The 15,582-nt window shown below is 35.3% G+C and overlaps 1 protein-coding gene across 1 annotated transcript in view; it reads left to right on the top strand.

The window, feature by feature from the left end:
• The window catches only part of TfIIB (transcription factor IIB), a 145,118-nt gene that overhangs the window by 11,970 nt on the left and 117,566 nt on the right, over positions 1-15,582 (top strand). Inside the window, exons 3-4 of the mRNA XM_090368585.1 lie at positions 10,490-10,571; positions 10,678-10,782. Of these exons, the coding sequence (XP_090224711.1) occupies positions 10,490-10,571; positions 10,678-10,782 (187 nt within the window). The remainder of the gene's footprint in view (positions 1-10,489; positions 10,572-10,677; positions 10,783-15,582) is intronic.

Below are 15,582 nucleotides of genomic sequence, written 5' to 3' on the forward strand. Positions count from 1 at the left end.
GTGCCCTTGAACTCACAAAAGTCTGAAATGAACGATTTATAGCATCTTCAAAAGACTTATAGGACTGAGGATATTCCTTTTTGTTCAACAGAATGACTATCAGAATCAATTCATAGTGTAAGTGACTATGTAATTTTTCTATGTATGTATAATATTTTGTGATTTTTCTATGAATGTATGATTTCTGTATCTATGTAATTTTTCCTCTATATTTATTTATTTTATGTATTTTCTGATATTTTATTCTATGTTACACTGATAAGTTTAGTTGGATGTATGTATGAGCCACCCTCCTATATAATTTCTGTACAGGGGTGATTTTTAAATAAACTGATGATAATAATAATAATATCAGTTTTGCCCATTTGCATTTTTCAGGAACTTCAACATTTTTCAGTAAGATTTATTTTCTTTATCTTTAAGTTATAGAGATTAAAGTAATTTAAAAGAAATAATATGAGAGACATGGATTTTGGTTAGTAAAATAAATAAATTACCATATGATCAATTGTTGGCTATGTGGAGAAATTCATCATTATAAAACCGTTGTAGGTCACAGAAAAGGATTGCAAATGAAATATGTGGATGTATTTTGGTATGCACTACATTGTTTCATCTACAAGCTCAAATTTGAGTATCTTGACTTCTTAGGTATTTTATACTGACTTCGTTACATTGCCAAACTATTATGGAAGAAAAGCACAATTTTGTGAGTAAGTAAAACTATACTTATACTATACAGGAATTTCCCGACTTATGTAAGGGCTGCATTCTGCAGAATGCAACGTAAGTCGGAATTTTCCTAAATAAGCATTTAGGGAAATTCTGCACTCGTAACTATGTGCATTGAATTTGATAGAAGCAAAAAAGAAATGTTCGACAAACATGTGCACTAGTGTTCAAAGAAAGTGCATCGCCTAGGAATTTCACCTTTTTAACCCTTTTTCGCTATGGTATGTTACATTAATGACTAGCATCACAAATAGAAATATAAACAAAAGATATTTATTAATAGTTAAGGCAAAGCTAAGTAATATTTCACAGGTGCTCTCAAAATATTCCAAAATGAGCATTTGCAACCTTTATACAACAGTTTTGGTAAACACAACAATTTTGGCTGAAATGCTCAGCCATATCAGAAGTGCTCTATTTGCTTCAGTTTATCATTTTAAATGGAAAACAAAATGAAAAGTTTAGTTGAATATTTAGTTGAACCGCCTCTTGTCTGATGACAGCAGCACACCATCGAGGCATTGACAAGGTCAATTTCTGAAGATAATCAACTGATAGTTCTTGGTTCCAAACATGAATTATGGCTTCCTGAAGTTCACGAAGGGTCTTTGGTTTCTTTCTGGACTGCAGATTCCACATGATGCCAACAGTTCTCTAATTTGTTGTAATGAAATGTTCTCTAATGGTTGGTAGCAATTTGCCTTCCAATATAGCCAGATATCCATTCGCATTTACGGAACCTTTTATAAACTGCAGGTGACCTACCCCACGATATGAAATGCACCCCCATATCATTTGGCTGGTAGGAAATTTCATCGTAGACACCATATAGTCTGGATGGTATTCTTCACCACGTCTAAGGCAAATAATTTGTCTCCCATCAGAGCCATGCAGGTTGAATTTCTTCTTATCCGAGAAAATAACTGTCTTCCACTGCTCGGGGGTCCATTTGACATGCACCTTACACCAAATTAATCAGGCCTTTTGCATTTTTTGCGTGAGGAGGGACTTCTTCTTAGGACGGGCTTCAAATCCATTTTTGAAGAGGCGTCTTATGACTTACTGCACTTGCTACCACTCTTGTGTGTTCTTCCCATTCTCTTTTCAGCACAGATGAAGAAGCTTTACAGTTTTTAAGGCATAAGGGCTTCAAAACGCAGTCCTGTTTTGGCCTAGAGACTCGTATCCTTTTTTCCTATCAGCAGAGCCAGTATTCTTGAGTTTGGAAAGAAATCTACTTGCTATCAACTGATTACAAGACACTCTATAAGCAATATGACAGGAAGAACATCCTTCCTCACGTAAAGCAACAATCGTTGCAAAAATGAGAGTTTTTGACATAACATGTATCTCCTGAACTTTGGGATCATTTTGTATTTTCATAAAAGGAGAGAGCTAGTTTGGTAAGTGTGTACATTGTCTAGGTGGAGCATGCTTCAGTTATGTGATTGACCATAGCAAGAGTAAATTTTAGATTGGTGTTTCTCAATTGCTAGTCAGCAAAACTTTTTTTTTTATATGTACCTATTAGCCAGCCCAGGTTCCATTGAGGTTTGATCACTGTTGGTTTTTGCAAGTATTTTGTGATATGTGACTTAATTTTGTGCCTTACAGTTGATTTTCTCACTTTTTTCTGTGAATCAAATCCGTTAAAGAAACTCCACCTCCCCATGGTCTGGTTCAGGTAGCTGGGGGTTCACTCTATCTGGCAGAGAGAGCTTTATTAGCCATCTTGTTTCAAAATTCCATATGCTTTGGTTTCTTTGGTGTTTTCTCTCTATACATTAAAAAAGTTTACCTCCTAGTGATGAGAGGGCAAGACAATTACGTCACTACAAATGCAAGTAATTATTGACACCTGCCTCCATAACTCTAGGTGGTAGATGACTTTCATCAACCGGTGAAATACCACCACTTTGCTTATTGGAGGCTTGAAGTAGTGAAACCCATGTTTAGTCTCTAGAGCAAAGTTTCCAGCATCCCCCTTCCCCCATACTTCTCCTTCAACCCATGCACAGTACTAAGTACTATAGGTTTTTGATACCTTTCGTGTTTGGGGTTTTCATAAAAAAAAAAAAAAAAAAAAAAAAAACGTTCACCAACCTCGTGCACATGCTTCACTCTTTAACATTTGATGTTCCATTGTAACGTATTTTGTATATTAATGAATATTTTATATTTGTAAATAGTTGAGTATTTTGTAAATATTTTAAATATTTGTATAATTTGTAAATATTTCAGTTAAATATTTTTTAGTCCTGTTCTTTGGGATGCAGTGATATTCCTCATGCATTATGAAAACCGAAGCAAAAGGCCTTTTCATAAGTGACTTATGTAGATGCAGGTACTAAGTACTATAGGTTCTAATACCTCTCGTTTGGGGTTTACATAAAAAAAAAAAAAAAAAATTGCATAGTGATATTTATTCGACCTTGAGAATGCCGTGCACTACAAATGCACAGGTAAATTATTACATAGGTTATTTCCTGATTAGATATCGATCATAGTGTTTTGTGTCTGGTGTCTTTTGTTTACTACTCTGACACATCAAGGGGTGTGTCAGAGTAGTAATCTTCTAATGTCAGGAGTGTTATCAGTAAAATGATTGGATTTGAACTCCTTTTTTGGACAACTAATGCTGATATAATAGAGCTAACAGAAATGTGGTGCCACCCGAAAATTGGTGATGATGAGTTCCACTACAGTATGCATAATGTATTTAGTAAAGTTGGGAAGATAGAAGGGGTCAAAAGCAGCCTGAGCACGAAAAGAGCTTTTACTGAGTCAGAAGTTACATCTACCAGCATAGAATCCGTGTGGTGTGAGTTAGTTAGAAGCAAAGGAACAATGAGAGTGGGAATAATCTACAGACCGGAAGATTGTGAAGAATGTGACAAATCTTTATGTGCAGAATGAGCAGGCAAGTGTGAATGTTTTAATTATGGGTGACTTTAATCTGCCCCAGATTGATTGGAATAAGTGGGGGGGAAACTCACCATTCAGAAAATCTTTTTGAAATAAACTAGATGATTATTATTTGTACTAGCAGCGGGAGTACAGTAGCACACGCTCCTTGAGTAGACCGGGGTTCAAGCCTCTGACTGCTGAATACGGTCGATCTGCCAACCTGCACTAGACCAGCGTGGCAGATTATGGTCCATTTCCCTCAGCATGAATTGTTGAGGAGGCTTCTATCCTGCAGTGGGTTGATAATGGCTGCACTTTACCTTTTTTTTTATTGGAGAAAGTAAAATTGGGGCAAGAATATTCTTGACATCATTCTTAAAGTACAGGAACCATTGTCAGGAAGTGATCATGCAATCATCAGTTGGAAGGTGAAAAAAGATGTTTCAGTAGTTAAAGGTAAAGGCATGGGTTTTAACTTCAGAAGAGGGCGACTTTGACAGTTTAAGGCACTGTATGTCATCTGTGAATTGAGCAGGTTGCTCAATTTCTTCAGGTTGCTGAGAGATGGCAAATACCTTTGCATTATGAAATACTTTTAAAGCAAAAATCACAGAAGCCACCAACACATACATACCTTTAAGAAAATATTTACAGAATGATGCCGAAATGGATGACTGCGGAGCTGGCTGGTCAAATAGAGCAGAGAAAGATAGCACGGGACAGTTACAGAGCAATGAAAAGTACTAAAGCCTACAAGAGGTACAAGTTGATCTGAAATAGTACCACAAATAAGGTCAGGGAAGCCCAGGCTGCTTGTGAGAAAGCATTGGCTAAGAGAACAAAGATTGAGGACAAGGAATTTTTCGTGTATGTCAATATAAGGAAAAAGAAAGCTAATCAGATTGGACCCTTGTGCAATGGGTGTAGGAAAGTCTTAGATAACCCAACTGTGCATTATAGGCTAAGATGCTGATGCACCAACAAATCTAACAAGTTAATCCAACTGATTTTGCAGATGATTTGAATAGGAACTTTGCATTGGTCTTTACTGATGTGAATTCCTTCATGCTGAGAAAAGGCTGTACGAGTGAGGCTGAGCCATATAAAATTAGTGATGTCTTAGCTACAGATGATTGTTTATTAGAAAAACTTTTGAGCGTAAAGCCAAGTAAGGCTCCTGGAGTTGATTGCATATACCGTGTAGTTTTGACGGAGAGGGTGAGGGAGTGTATTGAACCATTGAGATTAATTATGAGGGCATCTTTGGATTCAGGGGAGATTCCTTTGGATTGGAGAAATGCCAATGTATCACCAATACATAAAAGTGGTTCTAAGAGTGAAGTTGGTAACTATAGACCAGTTAGTCTGACTTCAGTGGTAGGAAAAATCTTAGAGGCAATGTTTGAGTGCAATCCAGGGACATTTAGATAGATATCGCATTCTGAGGGACACACAATATATCTTTGTTAAGGGTAAATCATGCTTAACTAACTTAGTAGACTATTTTGACACAGTTACTTGTGAACTGGATTTAGAGAACAATTTCAACATAGTTTATTGCAAAGCATTTGACTCTGTCCCTCATGAGAGGTTACTGTATAAGCTTGAACAGGTTGTGATTACTGATAAAGTTCTAAGATGGATTGCTGGGTGGCTGCATGGCAGAAGGTAGAGGGTTGTGGTTAATGGATATTCTTCAGATTGGTTATACTAGATGATTATAGTTTTTTTTTTTTTTTTTTAATTTTAAATATTTTATAGTTATGAGTTTTAAGTTTTGCAACAATACCAATGAAATCAGAGTTCAGTCAATGCTACATACACCTTTAGTTTGTCATTTCACAAAAAGTTAGATAAAACTTTAGTGGGGGGGTAAGAGTTATTTGCTTGATTGAAAAGCATTCATATCCAAATAAAATTTAAAAAGATATTGGCAACTTAGGTTGAATTGTGGATAACAGTATCTGTTTCAAAATTGGACATAAGCCCAAGCCTTGGTGCAGAGTACTTGGCATCGATCTTTCAAAAGTATGGAATGATCCTGTGGAATAATATAGTAGCTTGACCAAACTTTATTTGATTTCAGTTTCTGCATTGAAATATTTCCATATCCTGTAATGTTATACAGTTGTATTAGCTTTCAGATTCCTATCTTCATGCTGACAAAACAGATAGATTAATTTAATGATAATGTTTGAAAATCACCTGATCTAGACATCATCCCTAATTCTGTGACTTGAAAGAGACTCATTTCAAATTTTGCACTGCAAAAATTTACCTGGAATCAGGCATTTCTGGAGATATTTGTCTGTACCAAGAAACAATCACTAATTTAAAAATTTAATTTTAAATTTGATCAAAACAATATCTCCCCTCTTAATTTGTTGTCACTCCTTCCCAAACATTTTATTTAATTTTTAGTGAGATGTTCATCAATGACATTGAAGGTATATCAGGCTTAGTGTCGAAGTTTGCAGATGATACAAAGGTTGGCAGGGTTGTTAATGACAGTAAAGACAGTATGCTACTGTAACGAGATCTGGAAAATTCAGGCAGATGGGCTGAGAAGTGGCAACTGAAGTTTAAAGTTGACATGGGGATATTGTCAATGATATCAGGAATTTCACTAGCAGGGAAAAGGAGGTAATTATCCCTTTGTATAAGGCAGTGGTCACGCCATGCCTTGAGTACGGCGTACAGGTCTGGAGGCCTCATTTTAGGAAGGATGTAGAGTTGCTTGAGCATGTACAGAGAAGGGCAACAAGGTTGATGAGGGGGTTGAAGGGTTCCCCTTACCAAGAAAGGCTTAAGTTCTGCAAATTGCAGCGTCTGGAGACTAGGCACCTGTGAGGTGATCTGATTGAGGTGTATAAGGCCTTGAATGGGTTGAGCATACTGAATTCTGATGGGATTCTTCTGCTTACTCAGAATACAAACCAAATTCAAATTGAGGAAAGACAGTTGTAGAATAGATGTGCTGAAATTTGCCAACTTCCATCTGTTGTTGTGGAAGTTGATAGCTTAGATAAATTCAAGGAGGAACTGGACAAACTTTTGGAGGGAATGGTTGTGTGAAATTTTTTTTTTTGGCTGATGCTACATACGCTTGCTTTCTTGCATCACATACCTCTATTACTATTAATATGTCACCAAAAGATGACTTTTTATAATGTCTATATATAGTTGGCTGAACTAAGATTTGACTATTATAGTATGCTTAATTTGTGGCACAATTCTATGATAAAAGCACCTTGATAGCTTTGTTTGAAATGATTAATATGTGAGATGCATTCCTAGCTTTCAGCCATGAAAGGATTATTGCATTTATGCTATGTATCAGTTGTTAACATTTTCATTAGTTAAGTTGTGCACCTTGAGAGGATTTTTATATACTTTTGCATTGGACTTTACCATTACTAAATTATTAAAAAAAAAAAAAAGAAAGAAAAATGCAGGAAAGTGCAGTGATCTTGCTGCAAGAATTCTGCATATTTATTCCTCCTCCTCCATTAGGCACCTCCATAGCCAGGTGGGCAGGAGCAGCAGTGCGTAGCACATGCTTCTTGATTAGACCGGGATTTGAGCCCGTGACCACCAAATACGGAGGATGCAGAAAGGTCATGGAATGGCCACTGCATATCCCCAGAGCAATATGGCCTTAGTTGCTAATGCACCTAAAAAACCAAATAACAACAACAACAACTCCATTAAACAAAAATTTTATTGGACTTTAGGATTGGATGTGAAACAAGTACCATCATATACTGGCAGTTTGGTATGCCCAGAACTTTTACTGGTCATATTGTATCAGTATATGTTCTTGTAGTGTTATATGTACTGATGAAGTTTTATACATAGCAACTGTCAATAAATTATGCCAGTTTTATTACGGCAATGAAATTTTATGCATTAGGTCCATTGTATGATGCCTATGGCAATGGACCTAGCCTTTCATCAAGTATATAGCAAATTATAAAATCAGTATTTCGTGGATGCCACATATAATTACTTTTTTTAAGCATTATGACCAATCTGTAGGGTACTCTGTGATGGGCATATCATGAAATGTTTCATCAGAATTACTTTGGTCCTCCTTGGTTCAAGCCCGTGACCACCAAATACGAAGGATGCGGAAAGGTCAGGGAATGACCACCGCATATCCCCGGAGCAATATGGCCTTAGTTGCTAATGCTCCTAAAAACCGAATACAGTAATACCCCCGAAGTTACGCGATAGGTGGGTCCGACGAAAATCGCCTAACTCAAATTTGTGTAAGTTGGGGTACAACTTTGCATATAAATACATATAAATTTTGTTTAATTGGGACCAAAGACTAACAAAAACATTAGTTTAGAAGAAAAATATTTAATAAAATTGCAGTTCTTTATGCATATTAATACAAAATATGTATTAAAAAAATAAATGAGTTATGTAAAAAACTTATGTCGATGGCTTCATAAAATCTAACATTCGTCTGACGACAAGCGCCTTATTTTTTTTCACGCAGAATTTCTTCGTAGCAAGCTAATAATTTTTTTATTCCTTGCTTTGTAGCTATAAAGCGTTCTTCGTTGGAGTCTGTTTTCTAAAATTTTTAAGCCCTTTTCAATTGAGCTGAGACCTGTCAAGCTTGCAGTTGTCATGTGCTTTTCTGGTGGAACTGGGTCTGAAGTGTCGGATACTTCAGTGACGTGCTCACGCATCTCTATGAGCTCATTCATTGTCAGCTCCTGACTATGTGAATCCAACAGCTTGTTGACATCAATTGACTTCCAAATCTAATTGCCTGGCAAGATTAACAACTTCTTCTATCACATGAGTGACATGATCAGTTTCTGCCATTGTTTTCGTCTCGTTTTTGAAAAAAAATGGACACAGTTTCTTCCAGACACCATTCAATGTCTTTTTGTGAATTTCATCCCAAGATTCTTCAATGATTCTTACGGCATCTAAAACATTGAATTGTTTCCAAAAGTCTTTAACAGATATCTCACTATTTTGTCTCATAGCTTCATTCAGACATGCAAATGAACACGTCATGTAGTAAGCCTTGAATGTTTTGATGACTCCCTGGTCCATCGGTTGAAGCAAGTTGTGTTTTTGCCTCTGTTTGGAGGCAAAAACACAACTTTCACATGTGGATCAATTAATTAGGGTGGTAGGAGGGTGACTGGGTGCAATGTCAATAAGAAGCATCACTCTAAATGGAATCTGTTTAGACTTGCAATAACGTTCGACTTTGGGTATGAAGTGGTGACCAAACCAGTCCTCAAAAACGGAAGCTGTCACTCAAGCTTTATGATTTGACTTCGAAATCACTGGTAAGCTAATTTTAGATATATTTTTTAAAACTCTTGGGTTTTCGGAGCGATAAATTAAGAGGTTTTAACTTGCAGTCACCAGCTGTATTCCTGCCAACCATCACTATCAATCGGTCTTTGGAAACCTTAAAGCCTGGAAAGTTTTTTTTTTTTTTTTTCTTCGTGCGCAATAAAAGTTCTTTTAGGCATCTTCCATAACAGGCCAGTCTCATCCACGTTAAATACGGTTTCTTGAGTGTCTCAGGAAAAGAAGACGCAGCTTCTTTATCAGCACTTGCCGCCTCTCCGCGATACTGTGCCAGTTACAGCGAGTTTTAAATTGGTTGAACTAACCATTACTAGCTACAAAGTTTTCATCTTTGCCTGCCTCCCCAGCTTCTTCTTTCAACCTCTTAAAAATCAGCTTAGCTTGATAGCACACAGTGTTCTGATCGACTGGACAATTCTTCACTTTTACTTGATTATTACACCATAATTTCAGCAGTTTCCATCTCAGCAATAATACCATGACATTTACGAATTATGCTTGAGTTCAATGATTGAGCATTTTTCACAGCTTCAAGAATTCTTTATCTTTTATGATTGTTCTTACTATGGATTCCAGTAGCTCAAACTTCTTTGCCAATTCACAAATTTTCATTCTGCTATCAAAATCCTTGATAATGTTAAGTTTACATTCCAAAGATATAGTTTTCCTTTTCTTACTAGATGCAGGAGAATCAGATTTACTTTGTTTGAATGACATAGTTTTTTTAAGGGTTTAGAAAATGTATAACAAAACAATCTTAACTTTCGTCGATCGTAGAATCGTAATTGTGCACGTAGAGTTCGCTCGAAACACATCCAATGCATATCACAGCAAGAGAAACACTGAGGGTCGTTTTTCATATGCCATCGATATACAACTCGACCGACGCAATCCATTTCTCTCGTGAAAACAATGTAATTTCCAACAAAAGTTGAGCACGAATTTGAACGCACACATATAAATATAACAGTTGGAATACAAATTCTTGTATATGTGTGTGCAGCTCATGCGGCAGCAAAGTTGAATTTTGTTCATCTTTTGCTCTCACTCTCTGCCGTCACACCGTATATCGATAGCATATGATAAACGACCTTGAAGATAGTGGGCTGCAGTGTTGCCAAACAAAAAAATCAAGAACCGTGTAACTCTGAGTTCGCGTAAGTCGGGGTATTACTGTAACAACAACAACAGCTTTGGTGCGGGAATCTGCCACAGGAGGTTACTGCTATTTTTAGGTGTCTTACTTTTGTTAAACCTTGTGTAAAGCAAATTCTTAAGTTTTAAATGAAATCTGTTACATTTGAAATTAATGCATTAATTTGATCTGATTATATTTATGATCAAATCAAAAACCAACTGATATTTTAGGGTTTTTTTTAATAAGTAGCATTGAGATTTATGAATAATTTTTTTTGCTACCTAGTATGAAATTTGTTTTTAATTAACTGGCAAAAAGCCAGTTGAGAATTCAGTTTTTTCAATTTTAAACTTTCAAATACAGGGTAGTTGATGTTGGATCAGAGTGGCGAACTTTCAGCAATGAAAAAGCTGATCACGATCCTTCCAGAGTTGGTGCTGCTGAGGTAAAGTTGTTTCCATTTTTAACAAAGTACTGTAATTTGTATTTATATTTACATCATTAATATTATGTCACTGGATTAAAACTATTTTCTATTTTTTTTATAATAGAATCCATTATTAAATGGAAGTGACCTGTCTACAGTAATTGGCAGAGGTACAGGTGAAGCTAGTTTTGACGATGCTGGTGTGCCAAAATATCAAAATAGGAGAACAGTGAGTATGAGCATGTATATCCTTTGTAATATGTTTCTTTGAAATAAAAGAAGAAATTATCTCTCTGAAGACAAAATTAAAATTAGCTCCTTCAAAAGATTAAATTAATTATCCACTTGAAATTTTCATTAAATTTTGTGATCTCCAGTTCAGACATGGCCTACCTTGCTAATTGATCCTTCTATAGTGAATTTCATGATTATAGTAGGATTTTTTAATACCTCATCACTGTCATGTAATCATAGATGAAATAGGTGAAATTGTTAAACTTTTTTTTATAAAAAGTTTTTCAAATTAAGTAAATAGAATTTATTTCATTCTGTTTACTTAATTTTACTTAGTTTAGGTTGTTTACTGTATTTTACACAAAGCATAGAATTATACATAGTTTGTGGATGATACAAAAGTTGGCAGGGTTGTTAATGACAGTAATGGCAGTGTGCTACTGCAACAGGATCTTGAAAATTTGTGCAGATGGGCTGAGAAGTGGAAACTGACATTTAACATTGCCAAATGCAAAGTACTGCATATGGGTAGAAATAACCCCAGAGAAACATACCAACTGTGTAGTACTACACTTGAGGTGGTAGAAAATGAAAAATATCTGGGAGTAATTGTGCAGTCAGGTATGAAGTTTTCTGAGCAATACAAACAGGCTGCCAGAGCAGATCATGGAATATTGTCAATGATATACAGGAATTTTGCTAGTAGGGAAATTGAGGTGATTATCCCTTTGTATAAGGCAGGGGTGGCCAACTTAATTTGTGATCAATCTACTTTTTTTTAATTCAAAATGTGCCACGATCTACCATCTCAAGAATTTCATTGCACATGGTTAAAAAAAGTTAATCAACACATATTATAAAATGTTATTTTAAAATTAAATACAATTCAGAATCCTTATTTAAAATTCATACATATTTAAATTTTTAATTTATGTGAAGTTTTGTCTTCATGTCATCTGCCACGCTTTCAAAATCGGGGATATACTGTCATAAGGCCAACTGTAAAGAAGCTTCTGTATGCAAGTCTGTAAGAGTAGAGCAATTCTTCATCCTTATTTGTTTGAATGAAATTAAAATGTAACCTAAACAGGAATTTAAAAGTTCACTGCATTTTTTTACATTTGGGTACTTTTCTCGGCAAACATATTTCCCTAAGTCTTTTTCTGATAATCTGGCTTTTAGGAAGATATTGTTTTGCAATGTAGTAATTTCATCTTCAAGTAATATTTTCTCCATGTGAAAAATCTCAGCGTGTTTTTTTTTTTTTTTTTTTCCTGCAATTTGTTTTGTATCTAAATCAACATTAAATGGATAAGAACAGTCTTCAATTGTTTTAAAATCGCTGAATCTGGTTTCAAAATCAACCACAGCATTCTCAATTTCTGAAACATATTTCTCACTATTAAATTCGAAAACAGGATATTTTTGCAAATGATCTTGCATATTTGCAAAATGATCATTTTTTTTTTTTTTTTTTTTTTTCCCTTCTTTGAGATCCTTAGCCAAATTCCAAAAATTGATATTTATATGCAGAAATACTACTAATCATGTCACCCACATTTTTATTTTTTCATTGTAATTCCAAATTCAGATTACTTAATTTACTGGTAAAATCTGCCAAAAAAGCCAGATCACACAACCACTTCGTACCTTGTAGCTGCTGATAATCATCTCCCCTTTAATCAACAAATTTTTTAATTTCATTCAGCAAATTTCGAAATCTCTGTAGAAACTTACTCTGACTCAGCCACCTCACATCTGTGTGTAATATCAGATCTGGTTCATTTTCATCGAGTTGCATTTTGAAAAGTCTCCTTTGAAGAGATTGTCCTCTGATGGAATTCATGACTTTGAAAGCTATGTCCATAACACTTTTAGTATTTAATCTTTTGCTGACTAACTTGTTGGTGGATGATACAGTTGTAACTCAAAAAATATGGGAATTCATCATCCTTTTGGCACAATGCAATGAATCCTTTAAGATGCCCCGTCATTGCTTTAGCTCCATCTGTTATTATTGATATGAGCTTAAATAGTGGTAATTTAATATTTTCAATGAAATTTTTGAATGCATTAAATATATCAAGACCTCTAGTTCTTTCTTTTAACAAAACCATACCCAGCAATTCTTCTCTAGAGGCAGAATCATTGAAAACCATATAAATAAAAATGAGCAGTTGAGCTGTATTACTGACCGTCTGTAGATTCATCCAGTTGTAAAGAAAAGGACACACAATTAGCAATACGAGCATGCAGTTCTTCGCTCACATTTTTACTCATTTTTTCAGTGTGTTGCATTACAGTATTTCGAGATAATTGCAGATCTTGATGAGCACTTTTCATTTCATTTTTGTTCTTAAAATTTTCAAAAAGAGAATCTGTTATTTCTAAAAATTCGTCTTTGATGAATTGACCATTAGAAAATGGTTTGCATTTTTTTGTAAGAAGATGACTCATTTTAAATGATGCTACAGTTACTGCTTTAGATTGTAAATTAGGTGTCATGAAGAAATTTCATTGTGCGAATAATCTGGATTTAAGTTCTCTTAATTTATTTTTTCTGAGGTCACTATTGGGCGTAAAATTTGATTGGTATTTACCATGGAATGCATTGAAGTGCCTTTCTAAATTTCCTTTTTTGGGTATAGCCATGGAAGCATTGTAAATCAAGAAACAGCATTTTTCTTTTATCATTACAAAAAAGTTTTCTATTTCCCGCTCTTGATGAAAATGATACATTTCACTCTTTTTTTGTAGTATTCGTTTTAAATCAAAGCTTACTTAATTAATAATATTAAGTAAGCTAAATGAGAATTTGACACATACACTATGCTCTCCACAATGTAACTGCGTGAATTTTCACTAGACTAACCTAGCGGCTGTCACATGGTTCAACAGATTTGTAATAAGCATATGCAGTGGAGTGCATAATAATAATAACATTAAGATTTTGACTAATATATTTAAAATTCGTCATGATTGATCGACTTGTTGGCCACTCCTGGTATAAGGCAGTGGTCAAGCCAGGCCTTGAGTACTGCGTACAGGTCTGGAGGCTTCATTTTATGAAGGATGTAGAGTTGCTTGAGCATGTGCAGAGAAGGGCAGCAAGATTGGTGAGGGGGACGAAGGGGTCCTCTTACCAAGAAAGGCTTAAATTCTGAAAATTGCAGCTTCTGGAGACTAGGCACCTGCGAGGTGATCTGATTGAGGTGTATAAGGCCTTGACTGGGTTGAGCACGCTGAATTCTGATGGGATTCTTCCACTTGCTCAGATTATGAACCTTGGGGGGGGGGGCATAAATTCAAATGATGAAAGACAGTTGTAGAATAGATGTGTGGAAATTTGCCTTTAGCCAGTGTGTGGTTAATTGCAGGAACAACTTCCATCTGTTGTTGTGGAAGATGATAGCTTAAATAAATTCAAGGAGGAACTGGACAAACTTTCAGATGGAATGAAAGTGTGATTTTTTTTTTTTTGTTTTGGGATGTTGCTACATAAGCTCATATGCTTGCTTTCTTGCATCACATGCCTCTGTTACTACTACTGCGATTGAAACATTGCTACTAATGTTTTTTTTTTTTTTTTTTCATATATAAAAGAGGGATAAACTTGTTTTGCTTCAGCCATCTTATATTTAGAATTAATTATATTAAAACTATTCAGTAATATTTGTGTTTATATAACTGGTATATTTAATACATATTAATAATTGTGATGATGTGAAGTTTTAGAGATCTTCAAGTACTGTGTTAATAGACTAGTAAAGGATAGCGAATGCTTAAAAAGCGGTACTCACCTTGAATTAATCTGCGATGGCTTACTTAGGCAGCGTAGTTAATGTTTAGGTTGAATTGTTAAGTTGAAGGAAATTAAAAGTGGGGATATAGGTAAGTGTTGACTGAGTTAAAATAGGTGCAAGGAAACAGAAGTGTACACATCCAATCCTTGGCTGTCATTGAAGTAAAAGAAGCAAACGAATAATTGAAAACTAAATAGGTGAATACAGTGAAGCCAATAGTCATTACAGGGACTTTCGTTGGTTAAAACATCTTCAGTTGGCAATGTGTGGAGCGTGAACGCACATGGTATTTAAATAAATTATACTCTTGTGATGCCTTTTTTGATATGTGGGAACTTTAATCATGAGAGGTTCCAAATTGGGGAAAGATTGAAGGGGAGTTTGGAATTTAGAATGGTGCCGGTACCATTCAATAGCTAGGGCTTCATATTGAAGTATTCTGTAGCTGGATTTTAGTTTAATGATAGAAATGGCAGAGTCAATGAGGGGGGTGTGGTTGTGGGTCTAGGCATGAATTGTAAGTCTGTGACAGACTGGTTAGACATGAGGCTATGGAAATGATAGTATGCACGGGTGTTGGATGTTTTTTATGAGCCAAATTTGGTAGTGGTACTTCCGATGTAACATGTATTACAGTTTGGTTGACAATTAATGAGGTATATTATATTATTGAGGTCGTTGGTAGGATATTTGTGTGTGTCTTTATAGGAGCTGAAGAAGGATCCTAATTTGCTGTAGGTGGAAAAAACAAGGGAGATATCAGTGTCGTTAAATAGACGGCAGAACTGTCCTACGAGTTCATTGTGATAAGGGAGGACTATGCGGATGTTTGTTTTATTGTTGTCTTTGGTTGGATTGTTAAGTTTAATTTTATTTTTAGCGATGGAGATTGTGTTTAAAATAAGTTGGTGGGGGTAACCTCTGGATATAAATTTGTCGGTGAGATATTGGATTTCATTGTAAAGGTCGATTGTTATAATAGATAAAGATAC

The sequence above is a fragment of the Mastigoproctus giganteus genome, chromosome 2 (genome assembly GCF_048544385.1).
Source record: "Mastigoproctus giganteus isolate SK-2022 chromosome 2, ASM4854438v1, whole genome shotgun sequence".
NCBI lineage: Eukaryota > Metazoa > Arthropoda > Arachnida > Uropygi > Thelyphonidae > Mastigoproctus > Mastigoproctus giganteus.